This window comes from Rhipicephalus microplus, unplaced genomic scaffold (genome assembly GCF_043290135.1).
Source record: "Rhipicephalus microplus isolate Deutch F79 unplaced genomic scaffold, USDA_Rmic scaffold_168, whole genome shotgun sequence".
In the NCBI taxonomy this organism is placed as follows: Eukaryota; Metazoa; Arthropoda; class Arachnida; order Ixodida; family Ixodidae; genus Rhipicephalus; species Rhipicephalus microplus.
The window spans coordinates 79,473-94,855 of NW_027464739.1; the positions used below are offsets into that span (position 1 = coordinate 79,473).

The following is a 15,383-nucleotide window of genomic DNA, read 5'->3' on the forward strand; positions in this document are numbered from 1 at the left end:
GCATCCAAACCGGGCTCCCTCGGGAGCTGACTGGGCAGTTGCACCGCAACTTATACGTTCTTCCCCTGTCCTGAGGTTAGGGCGTGGGTCTGAACCCACCCCTGACCGCCTGGCCTCTCCAGCAGGACTGTCTGGGGTCTTTGGACCCGCGAAGGTGTTATGCCTGCGGGATCCACTTGCGGCCTCTCTTCGGGGTGCGGCAGCAGGGGAGTGACGCTCCGCGGTGGGCAAAAGGCTCACCCCGCTATCACCGCTGTATTGAGCTATAAGCTCTGGGGTCGCTTGCTTAGCTGGCGGGTGGTCGCCCAAGGCGGCCTTCCCGACTAAGCCCAGGGTTCCCCGGCCCTGGGTGGACGTGCAGCCCAGCCCCTGCTCTGCCGGCCTGCTCCAATGCAGCTCCACCATGGCTCTAAGCCATGGCGACTGGCCAAGCCCTTTGGTGAGAAAGGGTGGACGCTGGGGCAGCCGGTAGGGCGCCGCACCCTTGGTCAGGCCCGGTGGTCCCGGAGGTCCGGGCGGCCTTTGATCGGGCCAGCAAGGCCGAGACTTCTACTTCCTCTCTTGTGTGCTACCTCTTTTGACAACCTCACTCTGTTCTTATCAGCTTAATATCTGATACGGATCCTATTTGGATCCAAGATATTAAACTTATTTTTGTGATGCGGCGGAGTGCTTGAAGCTTGCTTCACCTCCGCCACGGGTTGGCCCGGTATTGCACTACCTCCGGGATCGGCCCACTCACCCCCTGCGGGGTGAGTTCGACAATAAATTCAATGATAGAAGGAGTGTTCGGATTTACCCATGATACCGGGGTAAACGGCGTGGGTGCGTCGAGTGTCCGAGACGGTGCCCCGAATACCGCGCCCCGGCTGACGCGGTATTCGCGTGCAGGGAGTGCGCTAGCTGTGTTTACACTTACGATTGCTCTGGGAAAATAAATGTTTCCGTGTGTATTTCATATATGGAGGGTCTCTTTTATTTTGTTATGTTCACACGTACATACTCAAGTTTCTTATTTTTTTCAACATTCCTACTCATATTAATAAAACTATTGAGGAAATTATCATTACTGTTTCGGAGGAAAGCTAGAAGTGTGTATACGATGTGTATGCATGTGCGATGTGTATGTATGTATGTGTGTAGAAGTGTGTATGTATGTGCCAAGCTATTTCCGCTTTTCGAATTCACCCGTTTCGCAACGAAAAATAAAAAAAGCCTCTAGAAAATGGGGTTTGGTTGGTGTTTCTGTTTACAGTTGCAGTGGCAAGCGAAGGCATTTTTATTTCACATCTTCACGCGGCGTCTGAACCTGAAGACGCGTGCTCTCGCCACGTCTACGCATCTACACTATTCCCCATCACAAATTAAAATCGCAAAGAACGCCACAGGACCCACTCCGCACACACCTGCTGTACGGTGGAGCGGCAAAGCCCCGATGTGCTTTTCCTATGTCCACTGACCTTTGGGGTTTGACGTCCCAAAACCACCATATGATTATGGGAAAATTTCGACCACCTGGGGTTCTTTCACGTGCACCCTAATCTGAGCACAGGGAAATGCAGCCGCCGCGGCCGGGATTCGATCCCACCACCTGCGGGGCAGCAGCCGAGTACCTTACGGCCATCAGACCACCACGGCGGGCATCGCCTTGTTGATCAAACACTTCATTTCTGAACACCATCTCATACCAGCTCATCCACCGTTGGCTCTCGTTAATTACAACGAACATCCTCGCACGCTCACCTCAATGGAATTGCCAGTTGCTGGAAGTTCCAAGAAAATTGCGCACTAGACGTACGGACGCACCACGCACGTACCTGAAGCGACGTGGACCCCAGGACGCGTGAGATCACGCCCCGGGCGCGCTTTGCCTCCGTACCCACTCGTCACTCCTCACAGCTTCACTAAGCCGAGTATGTAGAAGTCGAAGAAGCAGAACAACAAACCAGCCAATCCCCCACAGTGGGTGTGAGCCACAAGTGAAGGTCAACAAAAACAAGCAACACCAGCGAGCGCAGTGACGAAGCTATCGTAATGGGGCGAAATAATCCACGAATATGGCTGCACGTTGACGCACGGTCGCATTTGTGCAACCACCCGTGTCTCCCGAAGACCGTCTGTCGCGAGTCTTCGACGAAAAGCGCAGGCGAGTACTTCTCCACTGATTTCCGCGACCACTTGACGACCGCCTTCGGCCGCCTCATGTCCGTCCGGCACGATCGACGGAGCGCCGCACCAGCGCCTCGTACACGCCACCATAGCACTCCTACCCCTCGGAATCAGCAAAACTCGGACGTTTTCGACCACGACAGACAGAACCTGCCGGCCCGTTGAACGCTTGAACGACATCGCAGCGGCAAGTCGCACACTCACGTTCCGTCACCCTCTGCCACATGATCCTTCATTCACCGGCTTCACAACCCACGCGGTAGACGTTTCGCACGCATTCCCGGGTCTGCCTTTCACGGCAGGACCTTCGTCGACCTCGGTGCGGTGTTCCGCCACGTCGGAACTTGCAAGGCATATGTTGTGCGTGCTGAAGCAGCCAAAGGCACCACCTTTTTGCCGATGATTGTGGGCGTCGTTGCAGAGGCGTTGCTTGGGCAGCCGGCGTAGAAGCCATGTTGGATAGGTGACGTATTCACATTTTGCACAGTCATTTTTTTTTTTTTTTCCTTTTAGATTTTGGTGCTCGAGTTGGACATGTACACTATGCATCAGTTTTTAAAACAAGTGCTGTAGCATCCCTCGCGACATGCCTGATAATGTTCGCCGGCAAGCATTTGGTGTGACGTCATGGGCGCATAGAGAGTACGCATGCAAGCAAGCACGCGTGGCTTCGACCTCTGGGAAAAAGAAGGTTTCAGTTTTAACATGTTTGTAAGCGAAACTAGAAACTTCAAGCGGACTGGGGATAAAAGCAATGCCGTGAAGCCAGCGCTGCCGCTGTCGGTGCACAATGCTGGTTGTGCATGGGTGGACGTCGGAATTGCTTTGCTACTGTTTGCCCGGCTTTTGGCCAGAACTAAGTACGAGGTGTGAAAGAATGGATTTTAATTACGTGCTAATGAATTGCATCGCTTCTCGGCCTTTTGGCTAAGATCAAAGTGTAGTATCTGTTCTTATCAGCTTAATATCTGATACGGATCCTATTTGGATCCAAGATATTAAACTTATTTTTGTGATGCGGCGGAGTGCTTGAAGCTTGCTTCACCTCCGCCACGGGTTGGCCCGGTATTGCACTACCTCCGGGATCGGCCCACTCACCCCCTGCGGGGTGAGTTCGACAATAAATTCAATGATAGAAGGAGTGTTCGGATTTACCCATGATACCGGGGTAAACGGCGTGGGTGCGTCGAGTGTCCGAGACGGTGCCCCGAATACCGCGCCCCGGCTGACGCGGTATTCGCGTGCAGGGAGTGCGCTAGCTGTGTTTACACTTACGATTGCTCTGGGAAAATAAATGTTTCCGTGTGTATTTCATATATGGAGGGTCTCTTTTATTTTGTTATGTTCACACGTACATACTCAAGTTTCTTATTTTTTTCAACATTCCTACTCATATTAATAAAACTATTGAGGAAATTATCATTACTGTTTCGGAGGAAAGCTAGAAGTGTGTATACGATGTGTATGCATGTGCGATGTGTATGTATGTATGTGTGTAGAAGTGTGTATGTATGTGCCAAGCTATTTCCGCTTTTCGAATTCACCCGTTTCGCAACGAAAAATAAAAAAAGCCTCTAGAAAATGGGGTTTGGTTGGTGTTTCTGTTTACAGTTGCAGTGGCAAGCGAAGGCATTTTTATTTCACATCTTCACGCGGCGTCTGAACCTGAAGACGCGTGCTCTCGCCACGTCTACGCATCTACACTATTCCCCATCACAAATTAAAATCGCAAAGAACGCCACAGGACCCACTCCGCACACACCTGCTGTACGGTGGAGCGGCAAAGCCCCGATGTGCTTTTCCTATGTCCACTGACCTTTGGGGTTTGACGTCCCAAAACCACCATATGATTATGGGAAAATTTCGACCACCTGGGGTTCTTTCACGTGCACCCTAATCTGAGCACAGGGAAATGCAGCCGCCGCGGCCGGGATTCGATCCCACCACCTGCGGGGCAGCAGCCGAGTACCTTACGGCCATCAGACCACCACGGCGGGCATCGCCTTGTTGATCAAACACTTCATTTCTGAACACCATCTCATACCAGCTCATCCACCGTTGGCTCTCGTTAATTACAACGAACATCCTCGCACGCTCACCTCAATGGAATTGCCAGTTGCTGGAAGTTCCAAGAAAATTGCGCACTAGACGTACGGACGCACCACGCACGTACCTGAAGCGACGTGGACCCCAGGACGCGTGAGATCACGCCCCGGGCGCGCTTTGCCTCCGTACCCACTCGTCACTCCTCACAGCTTCACTAAGCCGAGTATGTAGAAGTCGAAGAAGCAGAACAACAAACCAGCCAATCCCCCACAGTGGGTGTGAGCCACAAGTGAAGGTCAACAAAAACAAGCAACACCAGCGAGCGCAGTGACGAAGCTATCGTAATGGGGCGAAATAATCCACGAATATGGCTGCACGTTGACGCACGGTCGCATTTGTGCAACCACCCGTGTCTCCCGAAGACCGTCTGTCGCGAGTCTTCGACGAAAAGCGCAGGCGAGTACTTCTCCACTGATTTCCGCGACCACTTGACGACCGCCTTCGGCCGCCTCATGTCCGTCCGGCACGATCGACGGAGCGCCGCACCAGCGCCTCGTACACGCCACCATAGCACTCCTACCCCTCGGAATCAGCAAAACTCGGACGTTTTCGACCACGACAGACAGAACCTGCCGGCCCGTTGAACGCTTGAACGACATCGCAGCGGCAAGTCGCACACTCACGTTCCGTCACCCTCTGCCACATGATCCTTCATTCACCGGCTTCACAACCCACGCGGTAGACGTTTCGCACGCATTCCCGGGTCTGCCTTTCACGGCAGGACCTTCGTCGACCTCGGTGCGGTGTTCCGCCACGTCGGAACTTGCAAGGCATATGTTGTGCGTGCTGAAGCAGCCAAAGGCACCACCTTTTTGCCGATGATTGTGGGCGTCGTTGCAGAGGCGTTGCTTGGGCAGCCGGCGTAGAAGCCATGTTGGATAGGTGACGTATTCACATTTTGCACAGTCATTTTTTTTTTTTTTCCTTTTAGATTTTGGTGCTCGAGTTGGACATGTACACTATGCATCAGTTTTTAAAACAAGTGCTGTAGCATCCCTCGCGACATGCCTGATAATGTTCGCCGGCAAGCATTTGGTGTGACGTCATGGGCGCATAGAGAGTACGCATGCAAGCAAGCACGCGTGGCTTCGACCTCTGGGAAAAAGAAGGTTTCAGTTTTAACATGTTTGTAAGCGAAACTAGAAACTTCAAGCGGACTGGGGATAAAAGCAATGCCGTGAAGCCAGCGCTGCCGCTGTCGGTGCACAATGCTGGTTGTGCATGGGTGGACGTCGGAATTGCTTTGCTACTGTTTGCCCGGCTTTTGGCCAGAACTAAGTACGAGGTGTGAAAGAATGGATTTTAATTACGTGCTAATGAATTGCATCGCTTCTCGGCCTTTTGGCTAAGATCAAAGTGTAGTGTTGGCTTGTCCATCCTACTCCTGCTCTTTGTAGAAGCAATCGACCACCCGCCCGGTTAGTGCGGTGTCTTTCTCTGTCTCTTCTTGTGTTGTTGTTGTGTGCATGCCTTCTTAGCTTGTTCGAGCGACCAGCAACGACTGCCTGCGGATTCTTGGACCCCCCTGCTGACACTTGGTTCCTGCTGCCCTGGATTTCTGGCTCTGGTCATTGGTGAGATGCTAGTTCTTTAAAACACTTCTTTTTTGCCTGTCTTTTCCGCCCCCCTTTGGGGGGGTGGGTTCTCGTGCTCGGCGAGACGGGCTGCTCCAACCGGCCTTGCCGGCAGCTTCCCGTCTGAAAAGCACCCTTTTTCTTGTGTATTAGTTGGCTCAGCGGCCCTTGCATCATCTGCCCAAGTGATGTAAGATAGCGCAAGCCTTCCTTGCACGCTCTTTTTTTTTTCTTTCTTTCGGAGCGCGCCTCTACTCTGGACACCAGCGAGCGCCGCTGGTGACCACGTGGAAGCAGCGCCTCCGCTCTCTCCTCTTTCTTCACTTTTCTCTCTCTTTTTTTTTTCTTTTTTCTTCTCTCCTCTCTTCTACTTTCCGTCCACGTGGCCCGCGCTAAGGCTCCCCTCCCGCTCCCACTGCCAGCTACACTAACAATGTAGCCAGGCGACTTTCTCTCTACTCTTGCACGCTCCTTTTTTTTTTTTTTTTCCCGGAAGCGCCGCTGCTGACACGTGTCAGTAGAGGGCACGCTCAACCGGGTTCTCCTGCCTTCCCTTTTTTTTTTCTCTTCTCTCACTCGCTCTCTTTCCTCTGTCTTCTTTACTAATTCCTTCTGGTACCCTCCTCTCTGCTGAGGCGGTCAGTACTCTCTCTGCCTTCTTGGGGCTGCCAGCTGCACTCACCATGTAGCGGGTAGCCCGCGACTCTCACTGGTGCGCACGCCGTGGTTTTTTTTTTTTTTCTTTCTCTTCATTTTCTTTTTCTTCCTCTTCCTCTCTCGGCGAGCGCACCCCTCTTCTCTCTTCTCCCCCGACTAGGGGGAGGAGGTCACACACTCCCTCCTTTTCTTCCCCTTTGTCTTAGGTCGCCAGCTACACTTAAACATGGGTTGACGATCACCCCCCACCCCCACCTTTTTTTTTTTTCCTTCTCTTCTTTCTCTATCTCCTCTCCATCTTTCTACTTCTCATTCAAGTGTACAGTGCCGTCTTTTATTGAAGTGTTTTTTCTCAAGATGCCTAAGTGTTCTCACAATGATGTACATCCTACCGTGATAATCCTGTTTTCTTTAGAAGTGTTCGCCCACCAGTAGGTGATGTCCGAGGAGGTAGGTCCCCCGAATACAGGGGAGACCGGGACGCCCACTGCACCGAGGCCGCGAGATGCCCAAAACCAACCCCAGCTAGGCAAGGAGGGACAGACCCTTGATGTCTTTTTCCCAATCCCACACAGCTTCACCTGCCCCATAGACAAATGTGGGGTACGGTACTCCGGGATCAGCTGGACAAGCAGGCGACAAAGCTTGGTGCGGCATCTACTAGACGAGCATGAGCTCAAAGTAAAGGTGGCATACACCTGTACCCTATGCTCCACGACCGGCCTTGGGCTGCATCCCACACTCCACTCCTGCATCGCAAGAGGTAGACACGAGCTGTCGCCCCTCGACCTCAACAGGCACAAGTGTCCACAATGCCCTGCCACCATGACAACAAGGAAGGGACTGGACAACCACATGCGCAAACACAAAAGACAGGAAGCACAGCACATGAACGAGGGACCAACGACTTCAAGGACTTCGAGGGCGGCACCTACTGCAACTCCGACTGGCCGACCCCCCCGCGCTGCTGCCGGCAACCAAGCCACACGGACAATGACCCTTCGATCGTCACAGAGCTCCAACTCAACGACGTCAACGGGATCATCACCAAGCGAGGACAGCACGACACTGAGCGCAACGCCGGACTCTCCAGCACCAACAGAGCTGGCACTCACACCTTCCTCCCCCCTTCTAGGTGACTTGCAGGAAATCCCTGACCGGGTTTCGGCAACTACGGGCACCCCATCGCCCACGCCTAGCGAGGCCGCCACCGCGAGGAGCAGGTCTTCATGTGCCTCTCTGTTCTCACAGGTTGGAAATGCATCCTCCATCACGCCGAGTCTCAGGCAACATGAGTCACCGCACAGCGACACGGACCACGACAACCCACGGCGTTCCCGGCCACCATCACCGGACCGGGCCCTTACCCCTCTCCCTCCTCTCTTAGGCAGCACAGCTTGCTCTCCAAGCCAGAGCTCCAGGGATGCGACAATTCCATCAGCAACCAGCGAGGAGGAGTCACCAGCAGAAGGGTCACGGTTTTCGTCCCGTCTCCAGCAGGATCCAGACACAGCCCGCGCTACTCAGAGGACCAGCCAGCAAGGAGCACCACAACAAAGCTTGGCAACAACACAGGAGGACCCTCAAGCAAGTCCATCAGCCAGGAGTATCACCCACAGCGTCGACTCCCCCACACATCCAGCATCATCCGAGGGACTTTCGATAGACGACGCAGGCGGCGAATCACAGGACCCCGCCCCGCAGACAGTGAACCCCGGCGAGATCACCCTCTCCGGGCCAATCGACGACACAAGCGTACTCGCAGAACACAGCCAGCGAATCCGGCAACTGCTTCGGGAGCCAGCCACTGCTGAGCGCTGGGACGACTTCCTCTCCATCCTGGAGGAGGCCGTATCGGCGGTGAGGAAGGAGGCGAAAATTCCAGACAACCCTGCCGGTGGGAAACCCCGCGTCCCGACCAACCCGAACAACGCCCAGCAGATACAGAGCCTGTATCGTCGCAACCGCCGTCGGGCTGTTCGTATCATCGTACAGGGCGAAACCAAACTCTGCGAGATTCCGCTGGACAGACTGGAGCAACACTTTGCTGAAACATGGGCACCGAAGGAAGGGAACACCCACCTGCTCCTTAACAAGGCTCGCCCGGACGACATGACAGAGATCTGCCTCGCCCGATTCACCAGCGACGAGGTGGCGGCCCGTCTTCGCAGATGCGAAAACACGGCCCCCGGCAGTGACAGGATCACCTACCGCCATTGGAAAGAACATGATCCTGAAGGTCTCTTTCTCTCCGCAGCATTCAACGTGTGCCTCCAGTACAAGCAAGTGCCCGACGCCTGGAAGGAAACGAGGACCATCCTCATCCACAAGAAGGGTGATCCGAGTGAGGTCACGAATTGGAGACCCATTGCCCTTGGGAACACCATCTCCAAGCTGTATGCGGGTTGCCTAGCTTCCCGCATGCAGCAGTGGGTGTGTGACCATGACGTGCTCTCGAGGTGTCAGAAGGGGTTCCTGCCGCACGACGGCGTGTTTGAACACAACTTCGTGCTGCAGGAGCGCCTGGACGCCGCGCGGGCCGGCGGTGGTGACCTTTGCGTGGCCTTTCTCGACTTCGCCAACGCATTTGGCTCAGTTCCGCACAACGCACTAATCGATTCTCTTCGTGGTGCAGGTGCAGGAGAGGACTTCTGCGCAATCATCGCAGACCTCTACCGAGACAACGCCACCCGGATTGTCGCCGAAGCTGGGACAACGGCCCCAGTCACAATCTCCGCCGGAATTAGACAGGGCTGCCCACTGAGCGGCCTGCTCTTCAACTTGGTGCTCGATCCAGTCATTCGGGCGGTCCAAGGAGGTGAGAGGCAGCACAATGTGCTGGCTTACGCCGATGATTTGACCCCCTTGGCGGACAGCCCCAAGAAACTGCAGGACCGCATCAACGTCGTGGCGGCTCTCGCGGGCCAGCTGGGACTTCGGCTGAACCCCAAGAAGTGCAGAAGCCTGCACCTCTCTGGTAGGACTCCCGTAGGCACTAGGGACACGAAATTCTTCGTCGACGGAGAAGAGATCCCTCGCATCAGTGACTACGAGAGTCAATCTTTTCTAGGACGCCCCGTCGGGTTCAGCCTTCTCCAAGACCGCTCTAAGGTCGATGAGGCGATCTCCGTCGGCCGCACCCTGCTCGAGTCCATGCTTGCCCCATGGCAGCGAATTGATGCACTGAAAACTTTTGTCTTTCCAGCACTCAACTTCGCCATGCGGTGCGGACAAGTGGGCAAGGCGGAATGGGCCCGCCTAGACGACGCACTCCGGCCCCTGATAAAGAAAACTCTTTATCTTCCAGGTAACGCTGCAAACAACTACCTCTACGGCAGCGCAGCGGCCGGAGCAGCTGGAATCCCCCTCGCCGCAGACACAAGTGACGCCTGCCGCGTGGACAACGCCTTCAAGCTTCTGACCTCAGCCGATCTCGAGGTCCGGGAACTTGCCTTCGAAGCGCTAACCAAAATTGTCTCCAAGCGCATTCGCAGGCAGGCCACCAACGAGGAGCTCGCCTGCTACCTCAGCGGCGAAACGGAGGGCATTTTCCAGGCACGGCCGACACAACTGCAGTCCGTCTGGACCGAGGCTCGGAAGGCTTCCCGCAGGCTACACGTCACCTGGGAAATTTTCGAGGACGGGGGGACCAGCATCACGTGTGACGGAGAGGAAACTCTCACGTCAAAGAAACGACGAAAAGTGGTGAAAACGCTGCGCTTCCGAATGATGCGGGCACGCGATCGCTTCCTTCAAGAAATGCCCAATCAAGGGAAGGCAATGGAATGCGTCGCCGCAGACCCGAGCAGCTCCCACTTCATGCGCTCCGGCAAATTCACCCGCTTTTGCGACTGGCGCTTCATTCACAGGGCACGCCTGAACCTCCTACCTGTGAATGGAGCCAACCCATGGACCACCTCCGCCGACAAACGGTGCCGTGTGTGCGGTTACGCAGTGGAAACGCTGCCACACGTCCTGGGTCACTGCATGCGCCACAGCATGGCCTACACCAGTCGTCACAACAAGATTGTGGCGAGGGTGAAACAAGCCGCCAGCAAGAAGTTCACGGTCACGCATGAGAACAGAGCGGTTGGTACCACCAACCTTCGCCCCGACCTCGTTCTCGCCAGGGGGGAAGAGGCGATCATCGTGGACGTGACCTGCCCCTTTGACAACCGGCTCAAAGCACTCGAGGCAGCCCGACTGGAAAAGGAACGAAAATACGAACCAGTTCGGGACTTCTTGCTCCGCCGCTACCAGAGAGTCACGATCGAAGCAGTCGTCGTCGGCATGCTTGGCTCCTGGGACCCGGCAAATGACAGAGTTTTTAAAAAACTCTGCAGCCGGAGATATCTCCGGTTACTTAAGAAGCTTGCAGTGAGCGAGACCATTGCAGCTTCTCGGGAAGTGTACTGCGCACACGTGGCCATAAAGTGACTGTCACTCGCTGGGCCACGTGCTGACAAAGTCACCCTCCCAAAGACATCGCAAAAATAAGAGGTGATACTACACGACACACGCCCCTTTCACTTTTTCTCCCCTGCTATTTCCTATTTTCACCTTCTCTATACACAGTTCACGATACACCACCTTCTTCCTTTCTGGTTGAAGGAACAAAAAATGAGAACAAGTTTTTCCTTTTCGGTCAGAAATGTTCCTAACATTTTTGAAAACCTCTGTTCTTATCAGCTTAATATCTGATACGGATCCTATTTGGATCCAAGATATTAAACTTATTTTTGTGATGCGGCGGAGTGCTTGAAGCTTGCTTCACCTCCGCCACGGGTTGGCCCGGTATTGCACTACCTCCGGGATCGGCCCACTCACCCCCTGCGGGGTGAGTTCGACAATAAATTCAATGATAGAAGGAGTGTTCGGATTTACCCATGATACCGGGGTAAACGGCGTGGGTGCGTCGAGTGTCCGAGACGGTGCCCCGAATACCGCGCCCCGGCTGACGCGGTATTCGCGTGCAGGGAGTGCGCTAGCTGTGTTTACACTTACGATTGCTCTGGGAAAATAAATGTTTCCGTGTGTATTTCATATATGGAGGGTCTCTTTTATTTTGTTATGTTCACACGTACATACTCAAGTTTCTTATTTTTTTCAACATTCCTACTCATATTAATAAAACTATTGAGGAAATTATCATTACTGTTTCGGAGGAAAGCTAGAAGTGTGTATACGATGTGTATGCATGTGCGATGTGTATGTATGTATGTGTGTAGAAGTGTGTATGTATGTGCCAAGCTATTTCCGCTTTTCGAATTCACCCGTTTCGCAACGAAAAATAAAAAAAGCCTCTAGAAAATGGGGTTTGGTTGGTGTTTCTGTTTACAGTTGCAGTGGCAAGCGAAGGCATTTTTATTTCACATCTTCACGCGGCGTCTGAACCTGAAGACGCGTGCTCTCGCCACGTCTACGCATCTACACTATTCCCCATCACAAATTAAAATCGCAAAGAACGCCACAGGACCCACTCCGCACACACCTGCTGTACGGTGGAGCGGCAAAGCCCCGATGTGCTTTTCCTATGTCCACTGACCTTTGGGGTTTGACGTCCCAAAACCACCATATGATTATGGGAAAATTTCGACCACCTGGGGTTCTTTCACGTGCACCCTAATCTGAGCACAGGGAAATGCAGCCGCCGCGGCCGGGATTCGATCCCACCACCTGCGGGGCAGCAGCCGAGTACCTTACGGCCATCAGACCACCACGGCGGGCATCGCCTTGTTGATCAAACACTTCATTTCTGAACACCATCTCATACCAGCTCATCCACCGTTGGCTCTCGTTAATTACAACGAACATCCTCGCACGCTCACCTCAATGGAATTGCCAGTTGCTGGAAGTTCCAAGAAAATTGCGCACTAGACGTACGGACGCACCACGCACGTACCTGAAGCGACGTGGACCCCAGGACGCGTGAGATCACGCCCCGGGCGCGCTTTGCCTCCGTACCCACTCGTCACTCCTCACAGCTTCACTAAGCCGAGTATGTAGAAGTCGAAGAAGCAGAACAACAAACCAGCCAATCCCCCACAGTGGGTGTGAGCCACAAGTGAAGGTCAACAAAAACAAGCAACACCAGCGAGCGCAGTGACGAAGCTATCGTAATGGGGCGAAATAATCCACGAATATGGCTGCACGTTGACGCACGGTCGCATTTGTGCAACCACCCGTGTCTCCCGAAGACCGTCTGTCGCGAGTCTTCGACGAAAAGCGCAGGCGAGTACTTCTCCACTGATTTCCGCGACCACTTGACGACCGCCTTCGGCCGCCTCATGTCCGTCCGGCACGATCGACGGAGCGCCGCACCAGCGCCTCGTACACGCCACCATAGCACTCCTACCCCTCGGAATCAGCAAAACTCGGACGTTTTCGACCACGACAGACAGAACCTGCCGGCCCGTTGAACGCTTGAACGACATCGCAGCGGCAAGTCGCACACTCACGTTCCGTCACCCTCTGCCACATGATCCTTCATTCACCGGCTTCACAACCCACGCGGTAGACGTTTCGCACGCATTCCCGGGTCTGCCTTTCACGGCAGGACCTTCGTCGACCTCGGTGCGGTGTTCCGCCACGTCGGAACTTGCAAGGCATATGTTGTGCGTGCTGAAGCAGCCAAAGGCACCACCTTTTTGCCGATGATTGTGGGCGTCGTTGCAGAGGCGTTGCTTGGGCAGCCGGCGTAGAAGCCATGTTGGATAGGTGACGTATTCACATTTTGCACAGTCATTTTTTTTTTTTTTTCCTTTTAGATTTTGGTGCTCGAGTTGGACATGTACACTATGCATCAGTTTTTAAAACAAGTGCTGTAGCATCCCTCGCGACATGCCTGATAATGTTCGCCGGCAAGCATTTGGTGTGACGTCATGGGCGCATAGAGAGTACGCATGCAAGCAAGCACGCGTGGCTTCGACCTCTGGGAAAAAGAAGGTTTCAGTTTTAACATGTTTGTAAGCGAAACTAGAAACTTCAAGCGGACTGGGGATAAAAGCAATGCCGTGAAGCCAGCGCTGCCGCTGTCGGTGCACAATGCTGGTTGTGCATGGGTGGACGTCGGAATTGCTTTGCTACTGTTTGCCCGGCTTTTGGCCAGAACTAAGTACGAGGTGTGAAAGAATGGATTTTAATTACGTGCTAATGAATTGCATCGCTTCTCGGCCTTTTGGCTAAGATCAAGGGTCGTGTAAGCAGTTGCCTCGCGCGAGTCACTACGTCGGACCCGGGGTCACGTCACGCTGACGTCATCCCCGGGGTTCAAGCCTCCAAGAATAGCCTGCGTGGCGTTGCCGTCTCCGACGTGCGACCGCTGCCCCTGGGTTTCGGGCCTTCCCGCCCGGTGCCCGCCTGTTCCATGCCGGAAGGAGCAAGGTCCCCGGTCCACGCCCGCCGTCCCGGAGCCCCCCTGCTGCCTACCGGCCGCCTCCTGATCCTGCGCGGCGCCCGCCTCGGCTGAGCCGCTACTACCAGTGTGCAGCGCGCCTGCACGACACAAGTTTCCACCAGTCACGCCCCCTTCCACCGGCGACAACGCCCTCAGAATGGCGGCCACATCCGATTTACCTGTGAGAGAAAACTGTTTCCTGTTTACGGCGCCGGATGGCGACGTTTCTCTTGATGACTTGATCGATGCAGTCGAAGTAGTTGCAGGCGATGATAGTGTGTTCGTGTTGCAGCATATGGGCGGTGCCAAGTTTCTCGTATGCACCCGTAACGCCAGTCAGGCAACTAAGTTAATGGTGGCTGAGGGTTTCCGGGTGAATGGCATAAGCGTACCGGTTGAGGCCGTAGGGCCGCCGGTCACGTATGTAAACGCCTACCGGTACCCAGCCTATATGCCCGACGAGATACTTGGCAACGCCCTGGCGCAGTATGGTAAGGTGCGGGGCATTTCGTTTGCTACTGTGGCCTCCCGTCAAAATAAGTTAAACGGCGTCAGGGTCGTTAAAATCGAAATGAGCAAACCGGTGCCCAACTTTGCGACCATTGCGGGGCACCGTGTCATGTTCGAATACCGAGGCATGAGGCGGGTGTGCGCACGATGCAGCGAGGTGGGCCATATGGCGACCGCGTGCTCCGCACCTTACTGCAAACGATGTGGAATTTTCGGGCACGACACTGAGGGCTGCTCAGCCGAATGCAAGCGTTGTGGGGGGCAACACGGGACGAGAGATTGTTTTAGGAGGCGCACCTACGCGTCCGCCGCACGCGGTTTCCCCTCAGTGACAAACCTTGAGCCGAACTTAGCGCAGTCGAGCGGCCCCTCAGCACCCAGGCCAGGCGTACTCCACTCGCGCATGCAAGTCTTGACGCCCAGGACCGCGGCTCGCACGCCGCCGACAGCTTCCCCCAGCCGAGACCATGATACGGACAGTAGCTTGCTCGCAAGTGTCCCTGTGACAAATTCACCCGCCAACGAGGAAGAGAGGCCCGAGAGGAATGACGACACCGCCGCCACGTCATCAGAAACAGAGTCGAGTGACCTCGAAACCGTCTCGACACCCTCGGCTCCTTCTACACCGTCCGCCCCCCTGTCGGGCCAGGATGGCTGTCACAGCACTTCAGACACTGCCGCAACAACTGACAGGGATGAGCTTCCCCTCTCCATCTCAAAAGCGCCGGTGAATATGCTCGCCCCAGTGTCCGCTCAGGACTTAGATGACGGCATTAAAGACCCCACACGAGACGACCTGCCCATCGTGAGCCGCGGGTACTACGAGCTTCCGGATGACCGCCACCGCCACGGCGCTCAATCAAACCTGCCGCCCACCTCCCGGCTCCCCCTTGATCACGCGCCGCCCCACTTGAGTCGTAAACCGGACCCGCTTGCGTCACAGCCAGCGCCAGGCCGTGATGAGCGGGCAC

General features: G+C 54.8%; 1 protein-coding gene, 1 non-coding gene and 2 pseudogenes across 2 annotated transcripts; all 4 read left to right on the plus strand.

Annotated features, from left to right (window-relative positions):
• Window positions 1–568: 568 nt before the first annotated feature.
• Window positions 569–743, plus strand: LOC142791484 (U2 spliceosomal RNA; annotated as a pseudogene).
• A 2,333-nt stretch (window positions 744–3,076) lies between these two features.
• Window positions 3,077–3,268, plus strand: LOC142791469 (U2 spliceosomal RNA). Its single transcript, XR_012890242.1, has one exon. It is a non-coding gene; the product is annotated as a U2 spliceosomal RNA (small nuclear RNA).
• A 5,785-nt stretch (window positions 3,269–9,053) lies between these two features.
• Window positions 9,054–11,322, plus strand: LOC142791439 (uncharacterized). The gene has a single exon (XM_075885498.1). It carries the CDS (start codon window positions 9,660–9,662, stop codon window positions 10,941–10,943), a length of 1,284 nt encoding a protein of 427 aa, XP_075741613.1. The 5' UTR covers window positions 9,054–9,659; the 3' UTR covers window positions 10,944–11,322.
• LOC142791478 (U2 spliceosomal RNA) lies at window positions 11,156–11,334 on the plus strand (annotated as a pseudogene).
• Window positions 11,335–15,383: the final 4,049 nt, after the last annotated feature.

Coding starts and splice junctions, on each gene's coding strand:
- LOC142791439 (XM_075885498.1), top strand. CDS start 9,660: ATGCTTGCCCCATGGCAGCGAATTGATGCACTGAAAACTTTTGTCTTT.